Consider the following 22,963-nt stretch of genomic DNA (forward strand, 5'->3'; position numbering starts at 1 on the left):
AGCACAAGAAGAACTGAGTTTTGATAAAGACTATAGTAAAGTATTACCTTAAGTATATAATAATGCTGTATATTATGGATGTAGAGAAATGAAATGTAATTTGTAGATAAATAAAGAGAAATCTTAGTTAGTTATATTGCTTTACGGATCAACAGGTATTTTGACAGTCTTAAATACTACTGTAGGGTATGAATTATTTGTACAGACTCCTTCAAATTAAAAACAGCTGTACCACTGCCCTGATTGTCTGCCATCTTTTATCATTAGCTGCTTCATCTAATTAAAGACTCCCTCAATTTAGAGATCAAATAATGCAACTGATCATTTTCCTTCAAATTACAGAAAATGCATTTTTAGGGTAGAACAGCCATTTTGAAATACACTTAAATGGATAGAAGGGCAGACAAACCAACTTATATATATATATATATATTTACCCTAAAATAATCAAATTTTAACTTTCCTTCAAATACTGAATTTTCAACCTAAATTTGTAAAAGTGTATGTAACAAAAGAGGTAATTAATAATACAGTTTGTTTCCAAATAATAACATTTTTTTACCTGTTGTTGAAGGTTCTGTTGTTGAAGGTTCTGTCGTTGATGGTTCGGTCGTTGATGGTTCAGTCGTTGATGGTTCGGTCGTTGATGGTTCTGTTGTTGAAGGTGCAGTAGTTGAAGGTTCTGTCGTTGATGGTGCGGTAGTTGAAGGTTCTGTCGTTGAAGGTGCGGTAGTTGAAGGTTCTGTCGTTGAAGGTACAGTTGTTGTACCTGAGGAAAAACATTTAGTTACATGGTGTAAGTGATAAACATATACAGATATAAACGTATGCAGATGAAAATTAGTAACAAATAGATATTTAATCATATTTAACTTACCACAGTCCATTGGAACATCACAATTGTCCCATCTCTGATCTGGGTCGGTTGTGTAACACCAAAGGCTATCATGGTCATCGGGATTACGGCAATAATTGTGATTTCCCAAACCTGTATTTGGGTAGTTTGCTTGTGTTCTTGAATGTGAATGAGGTGATTGAGATAACCATTGTTGGCAGGTTCTTCCACTCTCTGTGGTACTAACTGTACCTCTATAATCACTACCATCCTCCTCCTCATAACATTCTGAAACTGAAAACATTAGCCAACTATGTATTGGAGTAAACTGTGAATAGAATGCAAAATATAGCTAGATAGTATCCAACAGGTGCATTTTTAGTTTCTGCTTAAATAATAAAATGGAAGTTTTACTTCTCAAATTGAAGAAATTCATTCCAGCAGTATGCCACTAGATCATTTTAAAATGTTGCCGAATGAATTTTCAGATACAGTAACCTGTCAGTGCACTGATTGGGTAAAGAAATACTGTAGCTCCTCAATGGTAAAGCAATGGTGGTGCAATTTTGGGGTATGACTTTGCATTTGATTTGTGGCCTCTCAGGAAATAGTGATATGTACAGAAAATCTATCAATGTGGATGTAAATTTGTACATGAAACAAATAAATGTTGAATCATGTTTAACTTACCACATTCTGTTGGTTTGGTCACTCTACAATTTTCCCACCTTTGATCTGGATCGGTTGTGTAACACCAAATGCTTTCATGGTCATCAGGATTACGGCAATAATTGTGATTTCCCAAACCTTTATTTGGGTAGTTTGCTTGTGTTCTTGAATGTGAATGAGGTGATTGAGATAACCATTGTTGACAGGTTCTTCCACTCTCAGTGGTACTAACTGTACCTCTATAATCATTACCATCATCCATTTCATAACATTCTGAAACTGAGAACATATTCATCTATGTAACGGAGAACTGCGATGCGACATACACACAGTTTTAAAAGTTATAGTGAAATCACTGATGTAGAAGTCCTGTAACAAACCTGAGACCCTATTCAATCTGATTTAAATGGCAGGAATCTATTTAAATGTTGTATAAAACCAATAATAAATGTTTATATTCCTGGAATGGTACAAATAATGTCGTTCGGTGAATGATGAAAGGCTAAATCTCAACTCAGCTTCGCCTCGTTGAAATATAACCTTCAATCATTCACATCATGGCATTACTTGTACGATTCCACTCATAAACATTCATTATTTGTATAAATTTAATCTAAGTTACTACAATTTATAATTATTATCTCAAATACAATAATAACAAAAATGAAAAAAACAATATGATTTGTTTCAATGTACAGTAGAAGTTTATAAGGCAGTCTCTGCCATAAACAATGTGTATGATTGACCTGAAAGGCTTTCAAAATAATTGTATAAACAGGTTAAAGAGTTAACCAAATATAGTAACTGTAGTAGAACGATTTTGACATGTTCATAATTAATATACAGAAATGTAATCATGTTTAACTTACCACATTCTGTTGGTTCGGTCACTCTACAATTTTCCCACCTTTGATCTGGATCGGTTGTGTAACACCAAAGACTTTCGTGGTCATCAGGATTACGGCAATAATTGTGATCTCCTAAACCTCCATCTGGGTAGTTTCCTGGTGTTCTAGAATGTGAATGAGGCCCTTGAGATGTCCATTGTTGGCAGGTTCTTCCACTTTCAGTGGTACTAACTGTACCTCTATAATCACTGCCATCATCCATTTCATAACATTCTGAAAATGATGCCATGAATTATGCAGTGTAGCTAACTACTTATGGGTCTAACTGTGAAGTAATTTAACATAGTTACACTGTTTTAAAATTCACAGTGTAAACAAGAAAGCAAAAAAAAACTGCAAAAAAAATGCAATCTGGAAAATAAGGTATGTCACAAAAAACTGCAATTGTACAATAATCTGGAGCCAATAAAAACGAAATTGCCATAAAAAAACCAGTAATCATCTATACTGAATGCGTGATTGGCGTGTCACACTTGCTAGTGTCAGGAACTACAGTGTTGGTATAAGGTGTTACATTGTGGGCAAATTTATAGAACGATTGTTGAACCCATTCGTTAGTTAGCTGATAGTTAAAAGTGGCTGAACGGGTGCTGAATGACTAGCGGCATCAGCATTGATTGAGGTTGTTCTAGGTTATGGTTGCAATTGGTCAAGCCAAGCTTGTGAGAAGAAAGGCACGTACGCATCTAGCCTATAAAGTTGTTCGTGGTGAAAGCATTTGGTATAAGATAGATGAGCGGAGCTGTACGCATCTAGCCAATAAAGTTGTTTGTGGTGAAAGCAATTAGTAGATAGATGAGCGGAGCTTTACGCATCTAGTCTGTGATTCCTTTATTGGAAAGCAAGTGGTAGAGAAGACAGAATGCCATGTTGTAATGTTTATATTTATATTTGATGATTGAGTATTAATTTTTGTTTCATTTTTATGCCCAAAACAAGTTGTTACTTGTAGATATATATATTGTTGAGAATTTATATTGTGGGGATTGAATGAACAAATACTTGGATATACATTTTATATTATTTATGCACATTTCCTTTTGTTAACAATAACCTAACTCACTGACACAGGTAGACAAGGCTCATACTAGATATTCGTGACAATGTACCTCTCCTGTGATGTTAACTCTTTACTAATAATAATATAATTGTTAGTTCAGGTTGGTTGTTATACGTTGCCTCCATATGCAATTTGTTTAAACCATACCATTGTAAAAAAGAAAATGGTTTCAAACAACATTTTTTAGAAACTGAGATCTAAAATACAAGATTAGAGAAGAAGAATAATAATATTTACCACTTGTGGGTTCTTCTGTTGATACATAGGGTGTTCCTGTTGATGAACCTGAGGGGGAATAAACAGTTAAAAACTGTCTACACTATCAAAGTTTACCTGACAAAAAAATTTGATGTACCCAAACATGGTAGTGATATGACATCATCATGTCCATATTTGGGCACATCAAATTTTTTTGTCACATACAGTTATGTGGGGTATAGTAAAGTGAAGTAAATAAACATACAGAAAGTGTCTTTTTGACTCTTGACAAAAAATGTTAATAATCAGTGTCTACAGCAATTAGCTTAACATTGAGAAAAAAAAAGAAAATAGATTTTTACATTGAAATACAAAAACAGTACTTGTATATGTAATTCCTCTTAATCATCTTCTTTTTAATTTTTTTTTTCAAAACTCATAGTGATACTGATAGAAGTTAAGGCTGGATTGCACTGAACATTTTATTGGCCAAAAATGTTTTCTTTTATTGCACAAAAAGTGGTGCACCATAGAAGCAAAACGAAAATATTTATTTATACCTAAATTAGACTCAACTTATTTTTTACATTTTTAAAGATTTCACAACATTTAAAGATGAAAAAAATCATAGGATTTATTTTTATAAAAAACGCAGCTTTTGATCTTAAAATCGATAGGAAAAATGTAGGAATAGTGCCTTCCACACTGCCTGCTCAGTAAAAATTGCCATGGTCTTGTTAAATAACCACTCTGGCTAAAAAGTCTAATACGAATATGAAGCTCGGGTAAACTCCAGGTGTTAATGAAGTTCACTATACACTTAATTTAATTATGCTTCAATTTTGTTAAACCCATGGTAAAACTAACCATGCGAAATTATCCAAGTGAGAAAAATGATCCAATTTAACAATGACCTTTGTATTTTGTATTTTAATGTAATTTTGATAAACTCACGACTAATCCGTTTTGTGCTATAGAGTTCTGCAGTGTGACGTCACGACGATAGATGGCGCTGCGTGGTTGCTAGCGCAACCAAAAATGGCTAGCAACCATGCAGCGCCCCCTACCATCGTGACGTCAGCACCGCAGAGCTCTATTGCAAAAAAAATTCTGTTTTTTATGAATTTACTTTAAAGAAATTGTGATACTTACTTGATGCTGTTGTTGTAGCTGAAAAAAAAAACAAACAAATATTTAATTACAAATTTAAATCAAATATGAACAACAAGAATTGGAACACATATTTGCAGATGTCATTCAGCAACATCTTCAATTAACTATTCAAATTTGAATCCTAAAACTATTTAAACATTTTTTCAATTATAAATTTTGTGACTGATAAGGTGCTATAAATAATTAATAAATCATAATCATATCTATGAATAAACTGTAGAACTGCCTGGAAACTAGCTCTATAGAACTACTGCTGTTATAGAAAAAAAAATGAACTCACCTGGACAAACTGGACAGCATTCGCCTTCAACCTGAATCAATACACTCTGAAGATAAACATAATAGTAACATTATAACCACACTAATACTAATAAAGTCCTTTCAATAAAATATACTATTGTTTAATACATATTTCTCATAAGTGAAGAATGTAAATAAAATTGGTCAAAATAATTTCCATCTAACTATACCTATAACTTTTTGTATGTTTTTTGTACGACATAGAGTGTGTATACTGATTATACTGATATTAGGGAGAAACAACTGCAACATTAATACGACCACAGTGCGTTGAAATAATTCGCCGGATCACCGAAGTTAACCAATGTTGGGCCTGGTGACGTTGTGAATGGGAGACTGTCTGGGATCGCGTCGGGTGCTTTTTATATACAGGAGAGTGATGGTGTAATGAAAATATTGGACTATCATGTGATAGGCATGGGTTTAAGCCTATCTGTACCATACAAATTGTATCAAGATAGCAAGATTCTTTACTCTCTAAAGCCGTTGGTCCAGTATAAATTTAGTGCATGCTAAAGAACTTGGTACACCACTTGGAAAGAGTAGGATAGGGGATCCTCTTCCGGTGTGCTGATCTGGTAGGAGCTGCACTGCTGGTTGCCGTGGGTCCGTAGAAGGCCTAATCTGAATTTCCTCAGTTTCCAGTTAAGCTTGAGGACCAGTATAAATACCTTTATCTTTTATTAGCTATGGAAATTGTTTCCAATCAACTTTTGTTTTACACTATCAAACTACTTTGATAAATAAAGTATAAGCCCAAATATGGTAGTGATATGACCATCATGTCCATATATGGGCACATCACATTCTTTTGTCACATAAAGTTTGATAGTGTAGACAGAGATTTAGATACTCACTTCATCACAATTTGGCTGTCGTTCACAGGGAGCTCTTGCACAGGAATAGGCATTATTGAAACATGTACAAGTAGAACAAGTTGGATCTCTTTCATCAGGCCATGATGCTAAAGGCTGTAAAATAATCCCCAAAAATAAACACAAATAGAAAAGAGGATCAAATTTAGAAAGCCTGGGTTAAATTTCTGTAATTGGTAAATGTTATTCAATGAAATAAATTTGTCAGTGACTTCACAATGCAGGCCTTTAATCTTACCAAACGAAGTTCATCGGCACCATCCAGACAAAGACACTTAGTAGGATGAACACAAGCTGTTCCATTGAATACTTTGTTGCCAGCACATCCGCAGCCTTCAGCACCAGAATACACGGTATCAATAACACATTCAGATATGAAGTTACAACAAACTTGACTGCAAATCTCATAACCTGTATTACACACTGCAAAAAATACAAATAAAAACAAACACTCAAATCGAACTATAAATAAGGTGAAATATTTGTCAACATCTGCAATATAATGCAATTGATATTTCATATATCATTTTTTGGGTTAAAATAAAAACCAAAAACCTCCATACAAATGTAAAACATCTGACTTTAGGAATAACTTGATGATGATTGTACTGCAGCTACTGCAGTAACTACATTTTCTACTGCAATAATGGATGATTTTAGTGTTTTCAATGTACGAGATTAGAGTTCATTCACTGTAATGTGTGTATGATTATCCCATTGTGTAAACAAAATTGTAAAACATGTAGTTACTTCAGTAATTGCAGTAGAATAATTAATGGTCCTTAAGCTTCCTAATGAAAAGGTACTTTGAAGTAAAACTATCATTATCATGGATTGATATGCAGTACTACAGAATATCAATGTAATTTTTAGTTTAATGTTGAACCAGGGACTTCCCTAGTTGAATTTCACTCTTTCCTGGTTTAACCAAGATGATTACAATCATTAAGAGTCAACTGTTTCTGACAAAGTCTTCATTATATCCGGGTCATTTTTTCAACATAACTTTAGTAATAGATCTGCATTCATCTTTGAATGCTAGTCGATATGTGTATGCACACACCCTCACACGTACATAGTACTTTTCAAATGCCTCAACAATTTCAGCGAGACTATAAAATAGTACCATACTCTTTTCAAAATGTATGATCATTTATATATGCATAATTTGCATTATTTTACATATAAACCTTATTCATTATTTTTGGGAAATAATAAAAATTCTGAAGTTAAAATGTAAAAACTACATTTAAATCAACAATGAATATGCAATAGTGCATAAATACCTACCTGAAATGGTTGTAGGCTCGTAAGCTGAAAAAGAATTTCAAAATATTTTTTTTATTATTTGAGATTTTTCTGGACAGGTCCACCTTAACCCTGGGAATATCTATTAACTTTTGGAGGCAATATTATTTTTAGATGACAAGAAGAGCAAACAGACCTTATTTTTTTGATCAAATTTTTGTTCAAAGTGAAGAATTATGTTATGTTATATTTAAATGACACATTACTGGACAAAAAAATTAATTTAGGGGGGAAATTTATCTCAATAAACAACCAGCCTGTGTAAAATTAACTAATGTTTTAACTATACAAATTCTGAATTGAGGTGTTCAGATATCAAATTGGTTTCTCATATATCAAATTGGTTGGTCATATATCAAATTGGTTGGTCAGATACCAAATTGGTGCACACAGATGTCTTTAATGCTACATGGGTTTTGTTGCCATAAATAATCAACTTACTTGGAATTGGCTCGCAAGCACAACACCTTCCTATATCCTCATAGTTGACCAACTGATAACCCTAGAAAACACAAGAAATTTATGATTTTACTTACAGGAAAAAATAAAAAGTTCATCATTATTTTTTTTTTATTTTTTGTATTCAAGTATGTTGAAATCATAATTATAATATAATAAATAAAGCTTTGCCTCTTTATAATGATCAAATGTGTGTAATTAGTGCAAAACTCTCAGTCTTCCTCCAGGTTGCTCAACCCTCACTTTTCAAATTTGGAGTAATCTTCAAATCCATAATAGGCCAAGCCCTTATATCGTACATCTCTAGTTAATACTTAGGAAAGTACTTGGGTAATGCATTTAAAGTATTGCAATTTCTGCTTGGAAGTTTGGTAGCCTAGTTAATGGCTTCATGCTAACTAGTTTGAACTACTCAGCAAGAAGTTTACAAAGCTAGACGCTATCAATTTCTTAAAAATTACAATATACAGTAATAAAAAAATTACATACAGCATCACAACTTCCAGGTAATTTGTTGCAAGCCAGTATACGTGTCAGTACTCTTCCTGAACAAACTGCACTAGTACATGCATCTTCCTCCTGCATCCCTTCCTACAATACAAAACATATTCAAGCATGAAAGAAATGCAAAGATAATTTTATTTAATCAGCCTCAGGAATGGAGGCGGAGTAGAGAATTGAGTGGAGTTGTGGATTAGTGAGTGGAGTTGTAGCTTGGTGGTTATTATGATGCAAGGGTCCTGGATTCAAGTCCTGTCATATCAATGTCAAGATTTTTTCTAATGACAAATTACAACTCCACTCCCAAAGACTTGTAATAAGACTTTGTTTATGTACTGTAGAGCATCTTTAAGAAATATAGTGAATGAATTCACAAGGTAAATTGTGGTTTCTTGTAAAAGTGATACAAATTACATTAAAATATTCTTACAAATGAACATTCTGGAACGGTTGGAGTAGTAGACGGTACTATTGTAACAACTGGAGATACAGTTGAAGATACTGTGATGGTAGTTCTTTCCGTTGATCCTGACTCTCTGGTTGTTCCCTCTTCAGTTGATCCTGATTCTCTGGTTGTTCCCTCTTCAGTTGATCCTGACTCTCTGGTTGTTCCCTCTTCAGTTGATCCTGATTCTCTGGTTGTTCTCTCTTCAGTTGATCCTGACTCTCTGGTTGTTCCCTCTTCAGTTGATCCCGACTCTCTGGTTGTTCCCTCTTCAGTTGATCCCGACTCTCTGGTTGTTCCCTCTTCAGTTGATCCCGACTCTCTGGTTGTTCCCTCTTCAGTTGATCCCGACTCTCTGGTTGTTCCTTCTCCAGTTGATCCTGTTGTCTGAGTGGATTCAGTGGTTGACTCTAAACATTTTTAACATTGAAAATTATAGCAAATTAAACCACAAACAATTCTTCAGTTTTTAATTCTCTGGGAGTTAAATTGTCTTTCGTTACAAAAAAAATAAAATGATGGCATCTGACAGGATTTGAACCTAAACTAATACTTACCACACGTATTTTGACAAGTTTTAGTATGTGTTCCTTCACATCTACATGATCGACATTCTCCTTCAAACCATGTCTCATCTACGTCTCTCATGTTATTGTCCATGTCTCTACATGAGCAATCTTCGGCAAGTACCACACAAACGTTGTCTCGCACTGTGTGTTCACACCAACAATCTTGACAGCGGTCACTAATTTCAGTGGCACATTCTATGTTGCCGAAGCAATCCTCGGTACACATACATTGAAAGCAAACTACAAAAAAAACATTACATTTATTTTAATCAAAAACAATATTTGTTTACCTACCCTAATTTATTGAAGCTAATACATCATAAAAATCAATTTATAATTATAATATACATTTACCTATAATTATCTATATTTGTATTGTAAACTTTATTTAAAAAAATTCATGCACTGTTGGGAAAATTTCAAATTTTAACTAATTACCATGAAACAACATAGCATCAAGAATGTGCAAAATACGTATAACACTTACATGACAAACTAGTTGTTTGAGTTAATTCTCTAATTGCTGTTGTGGGATGTTCTGTTGTTGGTGCTGGTGTTGTATTAAGCGTACCTGTAAATAAGATACAACTTAAAAGCTATACTGTATTCAGGAGCTCTAAGCACTGCGATGTTTGATATCTGTACAGCTCTACTGTTCTTAATTTATGGCTGGTTTGAGCCTGAATTTTTATGATTTTGGATCTTTTTCGGATTTATTAAAAAAATAATTATACAGACATTTTCACAACTTAACAGCAACTTAAGGTGGGAATAATTATTAGAATAAGCTGTGCATTAATTTAAATATTTTCTTGGCAAACGTAAATGATTGACAAGAGGTGATTCAATTGAACGTGGATTTTAAGATAAAACTGCAATAACTGCGAAAGAAAATGTAACGTAATTAAAATACAAAATATATTAATAAAAAGAAATAATAAGATTGATGAAAAAAGGCTGGATATATAACCATTACACCAAACTCACATTTACAAGATTGTAGTGAAATTAACCTAATCGCACACTAGATACAAAAATTAAAAAAATATATATTTTCGGGAGAAATCTTATGTAGCGGATAGTAGGCGGAGGTATGCACTTTTGAAGTGCCGTTCTAGTTTCATTAATCATTCATGGTATACGGGAATCAATCCTAAGCTAACTACTTACCTGGTGGGCAGCCATACACTTCCACAGTCATTGTCATTCTTCCTGTCCACTGATATGGAACAACCTGAATAATTGTAGTTCGGATCACAGAGGAAAATCTGATTGAATCTGTATTAGTAACATCAAAGATCTGAAAATAAATAAATATCATTGAGCTTTATTGTTAACAAATCAATAAATAATAATAATAATAATACTAATAATGTATGAAGGCTTTTTGTGATTATGCTTCGCCTCGTTAACATAGAGCAATCGATTTATCAGCTCATGAAATATTCTGGAGTGGAGTTGCTTGCTAATGAAAAAACACAACTCCACTCCCAAAGACTTTGTTTATGATTCGTGTATATGTTTGTCTTGTGAACAGGATTGCCACCTTTAAGAAGGATAGTGAAGGAATTCACTTATGGTTATTCTTTGCAGTTTACCTAAATATATAATATAAAACAGGCCTGGTCTTTTAAGGCGAGTGAGAGTGATCACTCACCTAACACAATCCTAAACTGCGCTTGAGGAGTGCGATTTACAACACGCCTAAATTTGGTAAACTTCTACACACCAAAGTACAAACAGCACAACTACAGCACCCCTGAATGTGATGAGGAGTGCAATTTGTAGCACACCTACAATTTTGAAAATACAAGGCCTGATAAAAAAAAATGTCATTACCTTATCGAAACGTTGTTCAACATCAAGATTTGGATCACTTGAGACTTCCTTTATTGTTACCAGTGTATCTACAGTATCTCCTACCATCACTGTAAACATATTAACTCTGTTGTATTGATCACCTCGAACAGAAATTTCAGTTATGTCCATAGGTTGCGAAAGGGTAAACTGAAAAATATTTAAATACAAATAATTAAAAACAATTAATTAAACACAATTGAAAAATTGTAACAGCAATAGTATTGTAACAATAACAGCAGCAGTGTACCATTAATCAGAATAATAATAATAGGGAGTTTTTGCCTGAGCTGGTAAAAACTCAACTTTACCAGATAGCTTCAACATTCTAACAGGACACAACGCATGTATCGTGTAACCTACAACAAATTGTTGAAGGACTAAAGCCTAGGCCTAGCTGTAGACCTTTTTATTGTATAAGCAGATTAATTTAATTACAAAGTGGGCAGAGCTTGCGCATTGCATGTTGTTAATTACAAAGTGGACAGAGTTTGCCCATTGCATGTTGTTAATTACAAAGTGGGCAGAGCTTGCGCATTGCATGTTGTTAATTACAAAGTGGACAGAGTTTGCGCATTGCATGTTGTTAATTACAAAATTGGTAGAGTTTGCGCATTGCATGTTGTTAATTACAATGTGAGTGGAGTTTGAACATTGCATGTTGTTAATTACAATGTAGGTGGAGCCTGTGCATTGCATGTTGTTAATTATAAAGTCGGCAGAACTTGCACATTGCATGTTGTTACATTTATATTACATTGACATGTTCAGGTGAAAACATCCTAATATAAATATACTTACTCTTATGAATTCATTTCTTGTACCCAAATCACCAGCATTTCGGGGCATCCAAGGAAGACCACTACTTATTCCATATACAGTGTTTTCGTTCATTGAATCTTCAAGGCTGGAATACTCAATATTACTGCAGTTACCAAGTAATGGTATTCTGCATTGTGCTACAAATAAAGTAATATTGATACTTTATAAATTAAAACTGTAAAATTGCTATAACTGCATACATGCCAACATCTAAAGTTTTAAAACTTGATTTCACCAATGAGCTATGTTCGAAGCGATCATGAGATCATGTTCCGAATATGAGCACTGTTTCAATAATTTGACAGTATGATTCATATATAATTTACAGTGGTACGCAGCATCAATTTATACAAAATACAAGATTTATCTTGTAATCTGGGAGAAAACGTTGAAAAATCGGGAGCACGAAGTTACGCCGGGAGTAAAAATTCAGAATAGCAACTGGGCAAAAAAAGAGTTACTTACGTTCTACTGTAACAGTTGTAGTTGTTACTGTAATAGAAGTAAACTCAGGTGTAGTAGTAACCACTGTTGTTTCTGTAATATCTACAGTGCAATAAAACAGAGATCTCAAGTTGGAAAAATTATATGAAACGAAAATGTGGTCAAACAATACAAGGTGTAATTTTAAACATATAAACAAAGTATTTCTATTACTGAAATTGCGTACAGGGAAAATATTTATCTTTTTATCAATATAAATTTGAAATGTCATCAAAACCAAGACTACAAGGGAGCAGGAGATGACAATTAAATTCAACCTTTATTTCGACAAGAATCGAACATCAACATAGGTACAATGACAAGAAAAATAATGTAAAGTATCGAAAAAGTTATTTTACTAGCTTATAATTCATGAACTCTATGTCGATGAAATAAAGTATCATTTGGTATTAAAATGGAATGGTTTTTTCATGTGTGTATTTATTGGCGACATTTTGGAAAGTCTTTTCCATACGAATCAGTGCCAATGACTCTTATCTGCACTATCAAACTTTATGTGACAATGTGATGTACCCATATATGGACATGATGATGTCATATCACTACCATATTTGGGTATCACTACCATATTTAGACACATCACACCTTTTTTGTTTGTCAAACTAATTTGATAATGTAGACAGAGCTTAACAGAATCATAACAGAGAGAAACTAATATACCAATACACATTTTGATGTAATATGAAAACAAAAATGCTACTTACATTCTGTTGTAGAGACAGTAGCTGTAAAAGAAAAAGAGAAACAGTTAACAATTTTCTACTGTGCACAGAGATATGTTTTGTTTCAATTCATCAACAAGGTAGGCATTGTTGAATTTACAATATTAAAACAACAACAAAATATTTAAAATAGTTAAATGACAAGTTCACATTACAACATATAAAAATGAAAAACATTAAAATATAAACCAAGTCGTCTTCTAAAGTATTATGATAAAATGTTATTTGAAAATATAAAACAAGCGCTGTGAATCATAAGCCACAATTATTACAAATTATATGTTGATTAGTATTAATTTTTTTAACCTGCTTATGCAATTATTTAGAAAGTTGTTATTCAGTGACTGACTAAATTATGCATTATTGTAGTAGAAATGTGGTTACTGCAGTAACTGCAGTAAAATAATATTGAAAAGATCCCTAAAGGCCCATTTACACTAGGACGATAACGATTGGTGATAAAATAGATAAACATGAACTTTTCATATATTAAACAAAAGAAATCTAACAAGTTTTCATCATATAACTATAGAATAACCATCTATGCTTCCTTTGATGAAAAAGATATTTTCACACGTCCAATCAAATGATGTCATGATTGATAAGAGCAATAATATCGTACATAGATTTTATTGTTTTTATTAATCATGATGTCATTTGGTTGGGTTTCAAAAAATATTATTTTTATCAAAGACAGCATAAATGATTATCCTATAGTTCAAAGAAAAACCTTTCTAATTTCTTTTGTTTTATATAAGAAAAAGGCCATATACATGCTCAAGTTAGTGTTTACCGACCAACCGACAAACTAGCCGACAGACCACCCGACCGACATAGTGAGCTGTAGAGTCGCACGCGACTAAAAATGCATGCTTATCTATTTATCGTTGATTGTCTAAGTGTAAATAGGCCTTAAAGGTTTCTATAAAATGAGAAATTCTTTCTACAACTGAGAACTATTGCTGTTTCGCTGTACCATGCCGAGGGTGTTAAAGAGTTGCCATTCAATCGAATTTGAATACCATGAAAGCTCCAGTGGTTTAATGGCTACCACATCTGCATATCAAACACAAGGTTCCGGGTTTGAATCTCGGTTGGGCGACTTTTTCTCATTCTCACAGATTTCCTCATCTTATCTTATCAAATTAATTATTACATTTTCAGTATATCACCGAGCGGTTTAGAATTTGTTCTCAGCCTGTTCTGTTTATTTATATAACAATATAATGTCAGTACTTACATGGAGGGCATCCATACACAGAAACTGTGAAATTTGCATTCATACTCTCAATGCGAATTCCCATGACATCAAATATGTGCAGATCTTCCAAAATGTCTGAGCTAGACGAGATCAAGTCTGCTATGAAGATTTTTGGTGCATTCTAATAATAAAAATGTAAAAAATCACTGCACGGTATATAAATATTTTGGCAAATTTTCTTCCTCTCCATTTACCATGTCCTGCCAAATCATCTCTGCTATCCTTTTACCTTCAACTCGTCTCTCCATCACCACCACACACGATCTCATAATAACTTCTGTACCTACCCATAAATCCAACTCCAACACAATATTAGATACTCCAGACAAAAAAAAAAATCATATCTTTTCTAATTATTATTCATTATGTCTTGACCTGTCTTTTTCATATTGTCATTTATTTTTTGGTTTATTTTTTTTTCTCGCCCATCCATTTTCATCTTTCTAGGCATTTGCCTTTATTTGATCTTCTTGCATTGTATGTTCTTATACTTTTTGTCAGAGTTTGTAAATAGAACTTTTTAAAAAAATGAAAAATGAGATAATCAACTTTATGTGACAAGTTCAAACTGAGTAAAAAAATTTACCCACAACAAATATTCTATTGCAAATTACCTCATCATTCCGTACTTGTTGTTCAACATTTTCTAGAATTTTAACAATTTCAAAGGCAACTGTTGTCGCAGGTTGAGAACTATTTCTGGAAACTTTAATGGCATTGATTGTTTTTAAATCTGGGAAATTAAACGTATAACAACCCTCGGTTTCACCTTCTAACTGTTGCAGCTCATACATACAAACTGAAAAGAAAAACGCCCCAAACAATCAACATTTTGGTTGAAATTATTCTAAACTCTATTTACACTTTTTTTATTGGTCCTACAGTATTTGTGTAAAATAGTAACATTGGTTGTCGTACAGTGTTTGTGTAAAATAGTAGCAATGAATATTGGTTGATTGATTGATTAATGAGCTTTTCAATTTTTATTATACAAAATTAAACGTAATCATATTTTTATTTTAAATTTAGAAAATGTATGGAAAATTGGAAAAAAAAAAAAAGGTTAATTTAACAATATCACTGTGAGTACTTTCAATGACTTTTTACTATACCTGGTACAGTAGAAGAAATGCTAACTACAGGCGTTGTTACTATTGTAGTCTCAGTGGTAGCCACAGTGGCAGCTGTAGTTGGTGCTTCTGAAATATATAAATTCAAATATTCATTAATTTAACTTAAACTTTTTGACTATTTAAAAATATTATTGCTTTGATAAACTAATGATGACACATACTTGTATCTAAAAAGCGATAGCTTATCATAAATTTGATTTGATTGTTGCACACCAAAGATAACCCACTATCATTAAGACTTGTTTTTGAGGTAGGGTCCTTCTGGTGGTGAATTCGGAAGTACACCCGGAGACGATCCTCTACTTTTTTTGAAGAGTTGAATAATGAAAAAAATAGACCTTATACGTTTAGGCCAAAGAAGTGATGGTTAGTTTATACAATTTCACAGAACTTACCATATGGACAACCATACAACTCGAAGCGAACTTTAATACCACCTTCCCACGACAAGGGAATAATCCTGACTGTTGTTGCATTGAATGTATCTTCTACTCTACTAACAGTTTCATTAGTACCATATGCAATATTGTAAACCTAAAAAAAAAATGTTAATTACCGGTATTTTATTTTGTTTAAAAACCTATACTCTAACAATTGTTGATGTTGGAAATGAAATTTATTTTACAATTGCCAGAAGCTAGTAGAAATGCATTTTAAAGTGAAACAAACAGTGGCGTAAACACAGAGGCAAGGTCCCTGGTTTAGCACTCCTAGGGGCCTTCCAATGCTGGGCATTTGATTCTCTTGGGCCCCAAACTCTAGCATACGTAACAATGCGGATCACAGTGTTCACGCATGGCGTAAACTATTTTTAATACATACCATTTTATGGTACACATTGAATACAGAACAGTGCGAACCAAAATTTGTTTCAACAGGGCATTCTGTTCAGACGTACTTATAATGTTATGATATAAAAACATATTAATAAGGACCAACTCTGAAAAGTTTCAAGAAAAGAGTGGACAGAGTCGGCAATATACAAAAAAAAAGGCACGTACCCTGTCGAATACTTGTCCATCTGCTTCTATTCTGAATTCAGTAATATATGAATCTTCCAATGTTCGTTGAAAATCTATAAAGCTGACAACTGTATCACCAAGGAATTCAACTTGGATGTATTGATCTGCATCATTAACTGTTGGAGACCAGGATCCACCATTGTATCTACCACTTCCAGAAGCAAGGCTACTTGTAGAGTAAGTTATTCTATCATCTGGAATATCTCCATTCTCCATACCCAATGCACCATCACATACTAAATAATAATATTAATGTAATAACCAGTGTTAATGAATATTCTAAAATACCAGACATCTCAAGTTTGAATGTATCAAGCTTTTGATTTAGTTGTAATTTGTAGGAGCTAGGAACAAGTTAAGTCATCCACTGTGTGCAAGATATGTATAAAAGAGCAGGAGAGATTGTGTGAGTAAGTATGTAAAGAAAAGAAGGCTGCATGGTATGGTCATATGCTCCGATTATGAAAACAAACCGGCTGAGATCGCACTCAAAAGATCAAAAGGAAGACCGAAAACAACATGGATGGCAAACATCAAAATGGAAAAAGAACTTTTTAAATGTGGACCTATATGCTTGCTCAAAAACGTACAGAGTGGCAAACAAAAGTGGGTAATGTCTTCAAACAGGCAAATTTTTAGCTGTGGCATAATGCAGGGGGCATAGGCCCCTAGTTTAGCACTCCTAAGGGGGCCTCTAATTCTGGGTAGTTGCAGTGGACTGTTTTCAAGCCCCTGAGTTTAGCCAATGAGCGCTCATAGCTCTTATGCCACTGATTTTTAGCCTGATTGTATAGTTTGTGGAAAATGTAACAGTCCTCCAATCAGATACAGTACTATGACTTCATCACCATATTTTATAAAACCAAGAAAAATATTTTCTATAAATAAAATCTATTTCTACTCACTTCTTACAGTTGTTGAAGGTATGTTGGTTGTGGCAGTTACTGTTGTATGTGTTGTTGGAGCACGAGTAGATGGCACATCTGGAAAGGCAAACAATGCACACACGAGAAACACAAATCAGTTTCTATTAAATGCTTTATTATAATTAAAAATGTGTATTCAATAATGTGAAGAAAGTAATTCTGCTTCACTAAATCTAATCCGCAACTAAAAAGCATTGTGGTCTGATCATCGAAATGTTTGACATTTTGTAAAAATAATGTACAGTATACAGTATATTACTTTGAAAACATTAAATCATATCATTCCTGGTTCTATTGTTAATTATTATTTTCATAGCCATCGTACAATTACTGCTTCTTATCAGAGGCCTAAGCCAGCTACGATAGGCCTAAAGCTCTGTCCACACTATCAAACTTTATGTGACAACAAAATGTGGAAATGATGTCATATCACTACCATATTTGGGCACATCACCCTTTTTTGTCTAACTTGTATGATAGTGTAGACAGAGCTTTACAACGTCTATAAGAGAACATTCAATGCTAGCTACTTAGGTAGTGCATTGTTTTTTTCTTTTTATCAACGAACGCAAATTACCCAAGTATACAGTATTAAACAATGATTTGTACATGTAGATTATTATGTGTAAATGTAAGAAGCCGTGGATTGTTAACAAATAAAAAACTTATAAAATTTTCAAAATGTGTTTTGTGTATTTAATAAAAGTAAAATGAAAAGAATAAAAAATTAAGCGGAACAGCATTGGTATGTAGCTATACCATATGGAATGCCAGCTTTAAACTGACGTGAGAAAATTTAATTTTTAGTTGTAATTTTTTTTTATAACAATCTCAATTTTATGCCTGATGTGTTTTCTACTTTTTTGCCATCTTATTTTTTATTGTTTCATATTTTGCCCTGCATATGCTACTTGGTCCCCCAAACCGTGACCTGGGATGTTTGTTACATTCTTACGTTTTTTTAATTTGAAATAAAGGATGATTTTATATATAACCATAGAACGTACATTTAAGACAAGGAATGACCTGGTTTAATGTTTTAAAGTAATATATATATGCCTTACTTTTACAAAACGTCAAAATTGCAGGGATAGTGTCTCTAACAAAGCAAATATTGAACTTACATTCTCCACAGCCATAAAGTTCAAACCTCAAGCAAATCCTTATATCCCAATCAATTGGAACGATCACAAATGCGTAAATATTTATCAGTGGTTCGGTGAAGTAAATTCTAAATGGTTCATTATCGTCGTTATAGACAACAGAAAACACCTGTAAAAACACAACTTCTGGTTAATTTTCTGATGACATATAAGCAAACATGAGATGAGTGACAGGGTTTAAATTCATCAACCTAAAATCATACATTATTGCAGTAGAAAAATGTAGATACTGCAGTAACTGCAGTAGAATAATTTTGACATGATCTCTTAGGAACGAAATGAAATTCTTTGAAGATTACCTTATCGATCATCTCCTCGGTGCCAGTTACCTCTTGGTAGTTAATGTACTCATTAACTTGAGGGTCCTGAGAGTACCTTACTTGGAATCTTGTTACTCTGCCTTGTTCTCTATTCATACCACCTTGAATTGATACTCCTGTGATTTCCTGAGGCCTACGGAACCTTACTTCAATGTGCTCAGAAATGGAATTACTAGTAGGCACCCATGGGTTTGCCCCTAATCGGCCAACGCCGTTTGGATCATTTTCGCCTTCCAATCTGGATGAATAATGAAGCTGTCCTGGTAGGATTCTACGACTAGCCATACCCAATGCAGCTTCACAAGAGCCTACCAATGATATGATACAACATTTTCAATATTTTTAGAAAGAGTGGGGGAGGGGAGGGGTGTATCTGAGTAAAAACTTTATTTAAGAGCCACCTAACAAATACTATATACTAAATAGGTCATTTTTTTTTTAAAAGGGAATTAGTGTCTGTAGTAATTTTCTATATGTTAGCAATGTTTAAATATCAAGCATTATATTATGGCTCAAACATGAACCATTGAATTGGTTTAAATGCCATCACATTATCCAAGTGCACATCGAGTACATTCAACAAAACAGTAAATTTAGACTAGAATGGTACTATTTGCCACTAAATAACGTCACAGCTTGACACTTTTGCGCTGCCATATGTCTCCTTAGACATTGTGTTTAAATGTTTGAGCTATAATATCAACAAATATTCTTTGATTTTGTCACTAAATTTCACAGAAAATAGTGCCTAAGAATATTAAAGTACCTAATTTAGGAAAATTCAGGAACTTACAAATCAACTTTGTTTTACTTACGCTCTGTAGTAGTCTCTGTAACTGTTGTAGTCACTATAGTTGTTGCTGTTGGCAAAATGAAAAAATAATTCTGTTAGCAACAACATTAAAACATTGATTTATTTTATTTACTAATTTTAGCAAACAAAATTGAAAACAACAATTTCTTGATTGTACCAAGGAGCGGTTCAATTACTGTTAACATATTACTTACTAGCAGTTCGACAATAACAGCATTCTCCAACTGAGGTACGATCAACACGCTCTTCACCCTAAAATTATATGGCAACAAATTTAAAGCCAAAGAAAAATACAAAGAAAACAAAAAAACAGTAGTACTCCAAAGTTTCCTTTAAAATATAATTGTATTTATAATTGGTTGTGCTGTTAAGGAAAATGTTTTCTAAAAAATATTATCTATTCTATATATGTTAATCACAATTTTCAGAAATTCAATCCATTTAAAATCTGAAATCTATCAAGATATATAATTTGTTTTTTTTTTTTATTGAAATCAATACAGACATATTTTTGATCTTTAGTTTTTTGTGAATATGTCGTTACACAAAAGGAAGAGAAAAAAACTCACGTCAGGACAGGCACCGATGTTACATTGTGCTATACACGCAGCTTCAAAATTTACACATGTGCAGCGATGACATTCTCCAACATCCCATGATGTTCCATTCTAAATGCGAACAAAAAAAACAAACATTCACTCACTATTTAACTGGTCCTTTGCTTGTATAACTTATTAAGTAAAATATCAAGCACTTGCAATGTTCACTGTAGTATAAGAAAAAAAGCATTTTGCTCAAAGAGTTCCAACCCTTCCGATTTCTCCGAAAGCCTCCATAATGTTCATCCAATTTTCTGAACATTAATATTAAAGAAATCCCCAGAATTTCGGTTCAAGATTTTTAAAACCCACTTTTACTGTCTGAATACAGTTTTTAAAAGGTTATTTCAGTATTTAATACATAATTACATTCGATTAGTTGCTAGAACATGCCTTTGGTAAACGTTGAAATACCAATTGTGAGATATTTTGAGGGCATAACATTTTATATATTTGTAACGGATTTGACCTGTTTAAACGAGTCTAATCCATTAAAAACACTTTGTATCCGTTAATTATGTAAACCTTCCGAAATTGTTAACTTGAGGGTAGAAACATCTGATAAATACATACATAGAGATAAAAATTGAGAAATTCTACATACTCCCATATGAACATCATTGTAGAGGCAACCACATGACTGAGCTCTTCTAACACAATATTCTCCTTGCCAGTAGTAGCCTTCAGCACATGAGTTGGCACAGGCTTCAACACATGGGTTCACTGACCTACAGGTGCTTGAACCATCACAGTTCTGATTGCAATAACATCCATCGCATACTACAATATTTTGTGAAAGTTTTATTATTATCATCTTGTTCAACTTAAACTTAATATAATACAAATTACACTTTTTAACATTTCATACGCATCCAACAGCGAGTAACTTGCCAATTACAGGATGGATAAACTATTCTATAATTTATATAAACTAAGTCTCATTTGATTCTTGGAAAGTGAAGTTTAAAGATTTAAGTTACAACTCTGGCATTAGGTCAGTATTGAATCCTGGATTCTGGGATTGAAAGACAAGCATGTTAACCACCAAGCTACAGTTCCACTAATTTAAAATTGTAATGAAAATAAAGATATCTTTTGTAAATGTAAAAAAATACAAATATAGTGGTTTAATGGTTAGGCAATCTAAATATCAAGCAGAAGCTGCCAAGATTGAATAGCGGATGGGGTGGCTTTTTCTCATTCTCACAGATTTTATCATCTTTTATTGTTCCAAAATGACTTAATATTCTTCCATATTCACTAGATGGTTTATAATTTTTTCTATGCCTGTAAACTGTGCTATTTTAAAAATAAAATAGCATATACCATAATGCTTTTTAAAAACCATATGGCCAATTTATCTTTGTGCATTTATATGATCAGTTAAAGCAGTTCATTTAGTTGTGGAATAAGACATGTATTTGGCCAAAATAATATACTATTTTTTATATCTGAATCTGGAGAAAAAATGTATGTGGAATCGATAAATGTGTATTGATATACTTACACACTGGAGTCTCTGTAGTAACTATGGTGGTAACACTTGGAGTAGAAGCTGTGTAATAAAAAAAAGCAAAATGTATACAGACTCAAATAAATTCCATGCTTTAAAGATATACTGTCCCCCTAAAATATAATTATATATATATATAGCTAGGCCTAGACTAGGATAGGCTATTTTTCTTTATTTATCTCTGTACAGGGATGACAACCCATGTGCGTTGTTGTGTCAGGTCTAGGCTATATAAACATTAGGGCTAGTCGGCCTCGCATAATATGTACGTCTTGAGCGCAAAATAAAAACATTTATTTAAAAAAAATAATTGTCCGGCCTCTCGACTGAAATTTTTTTCGGCCGAAAATCGACAGGAAACAAATTTCATTTTTAGGTTGGCCTGATTAAGAGGAATTACATATACAAGTAGTGTTTTTGTATTTCAAAGTAAAAATCTATTTTCTCTTTTTTTCTCAATGTTAAGCTAAAATATAACAGTTTTAATTGTAATATTCACTTTGAAACTTATTTCCCAAAGGTCAAATTTTCTGTCATTACATCAAATTTAACTGTCTATTTTGTCTTTTCGTGCAGTCACTAAAGTGGTGACCAAGACGTTTCAATCAAGAGGTGGTCAGCCAGCCTGGACCAGTCTATAACAGCAGTGAGCGTAAGGCTTCCACCATTTTTGTCATCAATCAATAATCAATCAGTACAAGAATACTTACGTTCAGAGCATTCACAACATCTGTCAGGATCATTTTCGTACATGTTCAGGAGTAATCCCTAACATTTAAAAGAAAGCATACACAAACCATGGTTTATATAAAAAAAAGTACTAAACAGAAAAAAGGTATTTTGTTAATACTTCACCAAACTTAGTTCTTTGTTTTTTAAATCTTTTATTACTTTTGTTATTTTTCCTTTTTTTTTTACATAATAACCTTCCATAATTTAAGAAAAAAAAAGTTGCAAAATGTTATGGAAACAGCATACAAAAGAGAATTTCTTCTTTCTCCAACAAA

General features: G+C 33.0%; 1 protein-coding gene across 12 annotated transcripts in view; it reads right to left on the bottom strand.

Annotated features, from left to right (window-relative positions):
* LOC140057990 (uncharacterized) overlaps nt 1-22,963 on the bottom strand; it is a 130,093-nt gene that overhangs the window by 80,290 nt on the left and 26,840 nt on the right. For all 12 annotated transcript variants that reach the window (XM_072103641.1, XM_072103638.1, XM_072103640.1 and 9 more), the window contains exons 31-64: nt 22,667-22,724; nt 21,951-21,998; nt 21,048-21,223; nt 20,414-20,512; nt 20,039-20,096; nt 19,846-19,890; nt 19,010-19,338; nt 18,672-18,819; nt 17,527-17,604; nt 16,601-16,857; nt 15,995-16,133; nt 15,579-15,665; nt 15,081-15,265; nt 14,446-14,587; nt 13,188-13,208; nt 12,445-12,525; nt 11,959-12,116; nt 11,140-11,307; nt 10,471-10,600; nt 9,788-9,871; nt 9,289-9,540; nt 8,717-9,141; nt 8,275-8,376; nt 7,768-7,828; nt 7,309-7,332; nt 6,257-6,441; nt 6,001-6,114; nt 5,124-5,169; nt 4,823-4,840; nt 3,710-3,757; nt 2,374-2,625; nt 1,526-1,783; nt 878-1,129; nt 563-769 (exon numbers count right to left, since the gene is read on the bottom strand). In XM_072103641.1, coding sequence (XP_071959742.1) covers nt 563-769; nt 878-1,129; nt 1,526-1,783; nt 2,374-2,625; nt 3,710-3,757; nt 4,823-4,840; nt 5,124-5,169; nt 6,001-6,114; nt 6,257-6,441; nt 7,309-7,332; nt 7,768-7,828; nt 8,275-8,376; nt 8,717-9,141; nt 9,289-9,540; nt 9,788-9,871; nt 10,471-10,600; nt 11,140-11,307; nt 11,959-12,116; nt 12,445-12,525; nt 13,188-13,208; nt 14,446-14,587; nt 15,081-15,265; nt 15,579-15,665; nt 15,995-16,133; nt 16,601-16,857; nt 17,527-17,604; nt 18,672-18,819; nt 19,010-19,338; nt 19,846-19,890; nt 20,039-20,096; nt 20,414-20,512; nt 21,048-21,223; nt 21,951-21,998; nt 22,667-22,724 — 4,735 coding nt within the window. The remainder of the gene's footprint in view (nt 1-562; nt 770-877; nt 1,130-1,525; nt 1,784-2,373; nt 2,626-3,709; nt 3,758-4,822; nt 4,841-5,123; nt 5,170-6,000; nt 6,115-6,256; nt 6,442-7,308; nt 7,333-7,767; nt 7,829-8,274; nt 8,377-8,716; nt 9,142-9,288; nt 9,541-9,787; nt 9,872-10,470; nt 10,601-11,139; nt 11,308-11,958; nt 12,117-12,444; nt 12,526-13,187; nt 13,209-14,445; nt 14,588-15,080; nt 15,266-15,578; nt 15,666-15,994; nt 16,134-16,600; nt 16,858-17,526; nt 17,605-18,671; nt 18,820-19,009; nt 19,339-19,845; nt 19,891-20,038; nt 20,097-20,413; nt 20,513-21,047; nt 21,224-21,950; nt 21,999-22,666; nt 22,725-22,963) is intronic.

This window comes from Antedon mediterranea, chromosome 1, assembly GCF_964355755.1.
Source record: "Antedon mediterranea chromosome 1, ecAntMedi1.1, whole genome shotgun sequence".
Taxonomy (NCBI): domain Eukaryota; kingdom Metazoa; phylum Echinodermata; class Crinoidea; order Comatulida; family Antedonidae; genus Antedon; species Antedon mediterranea.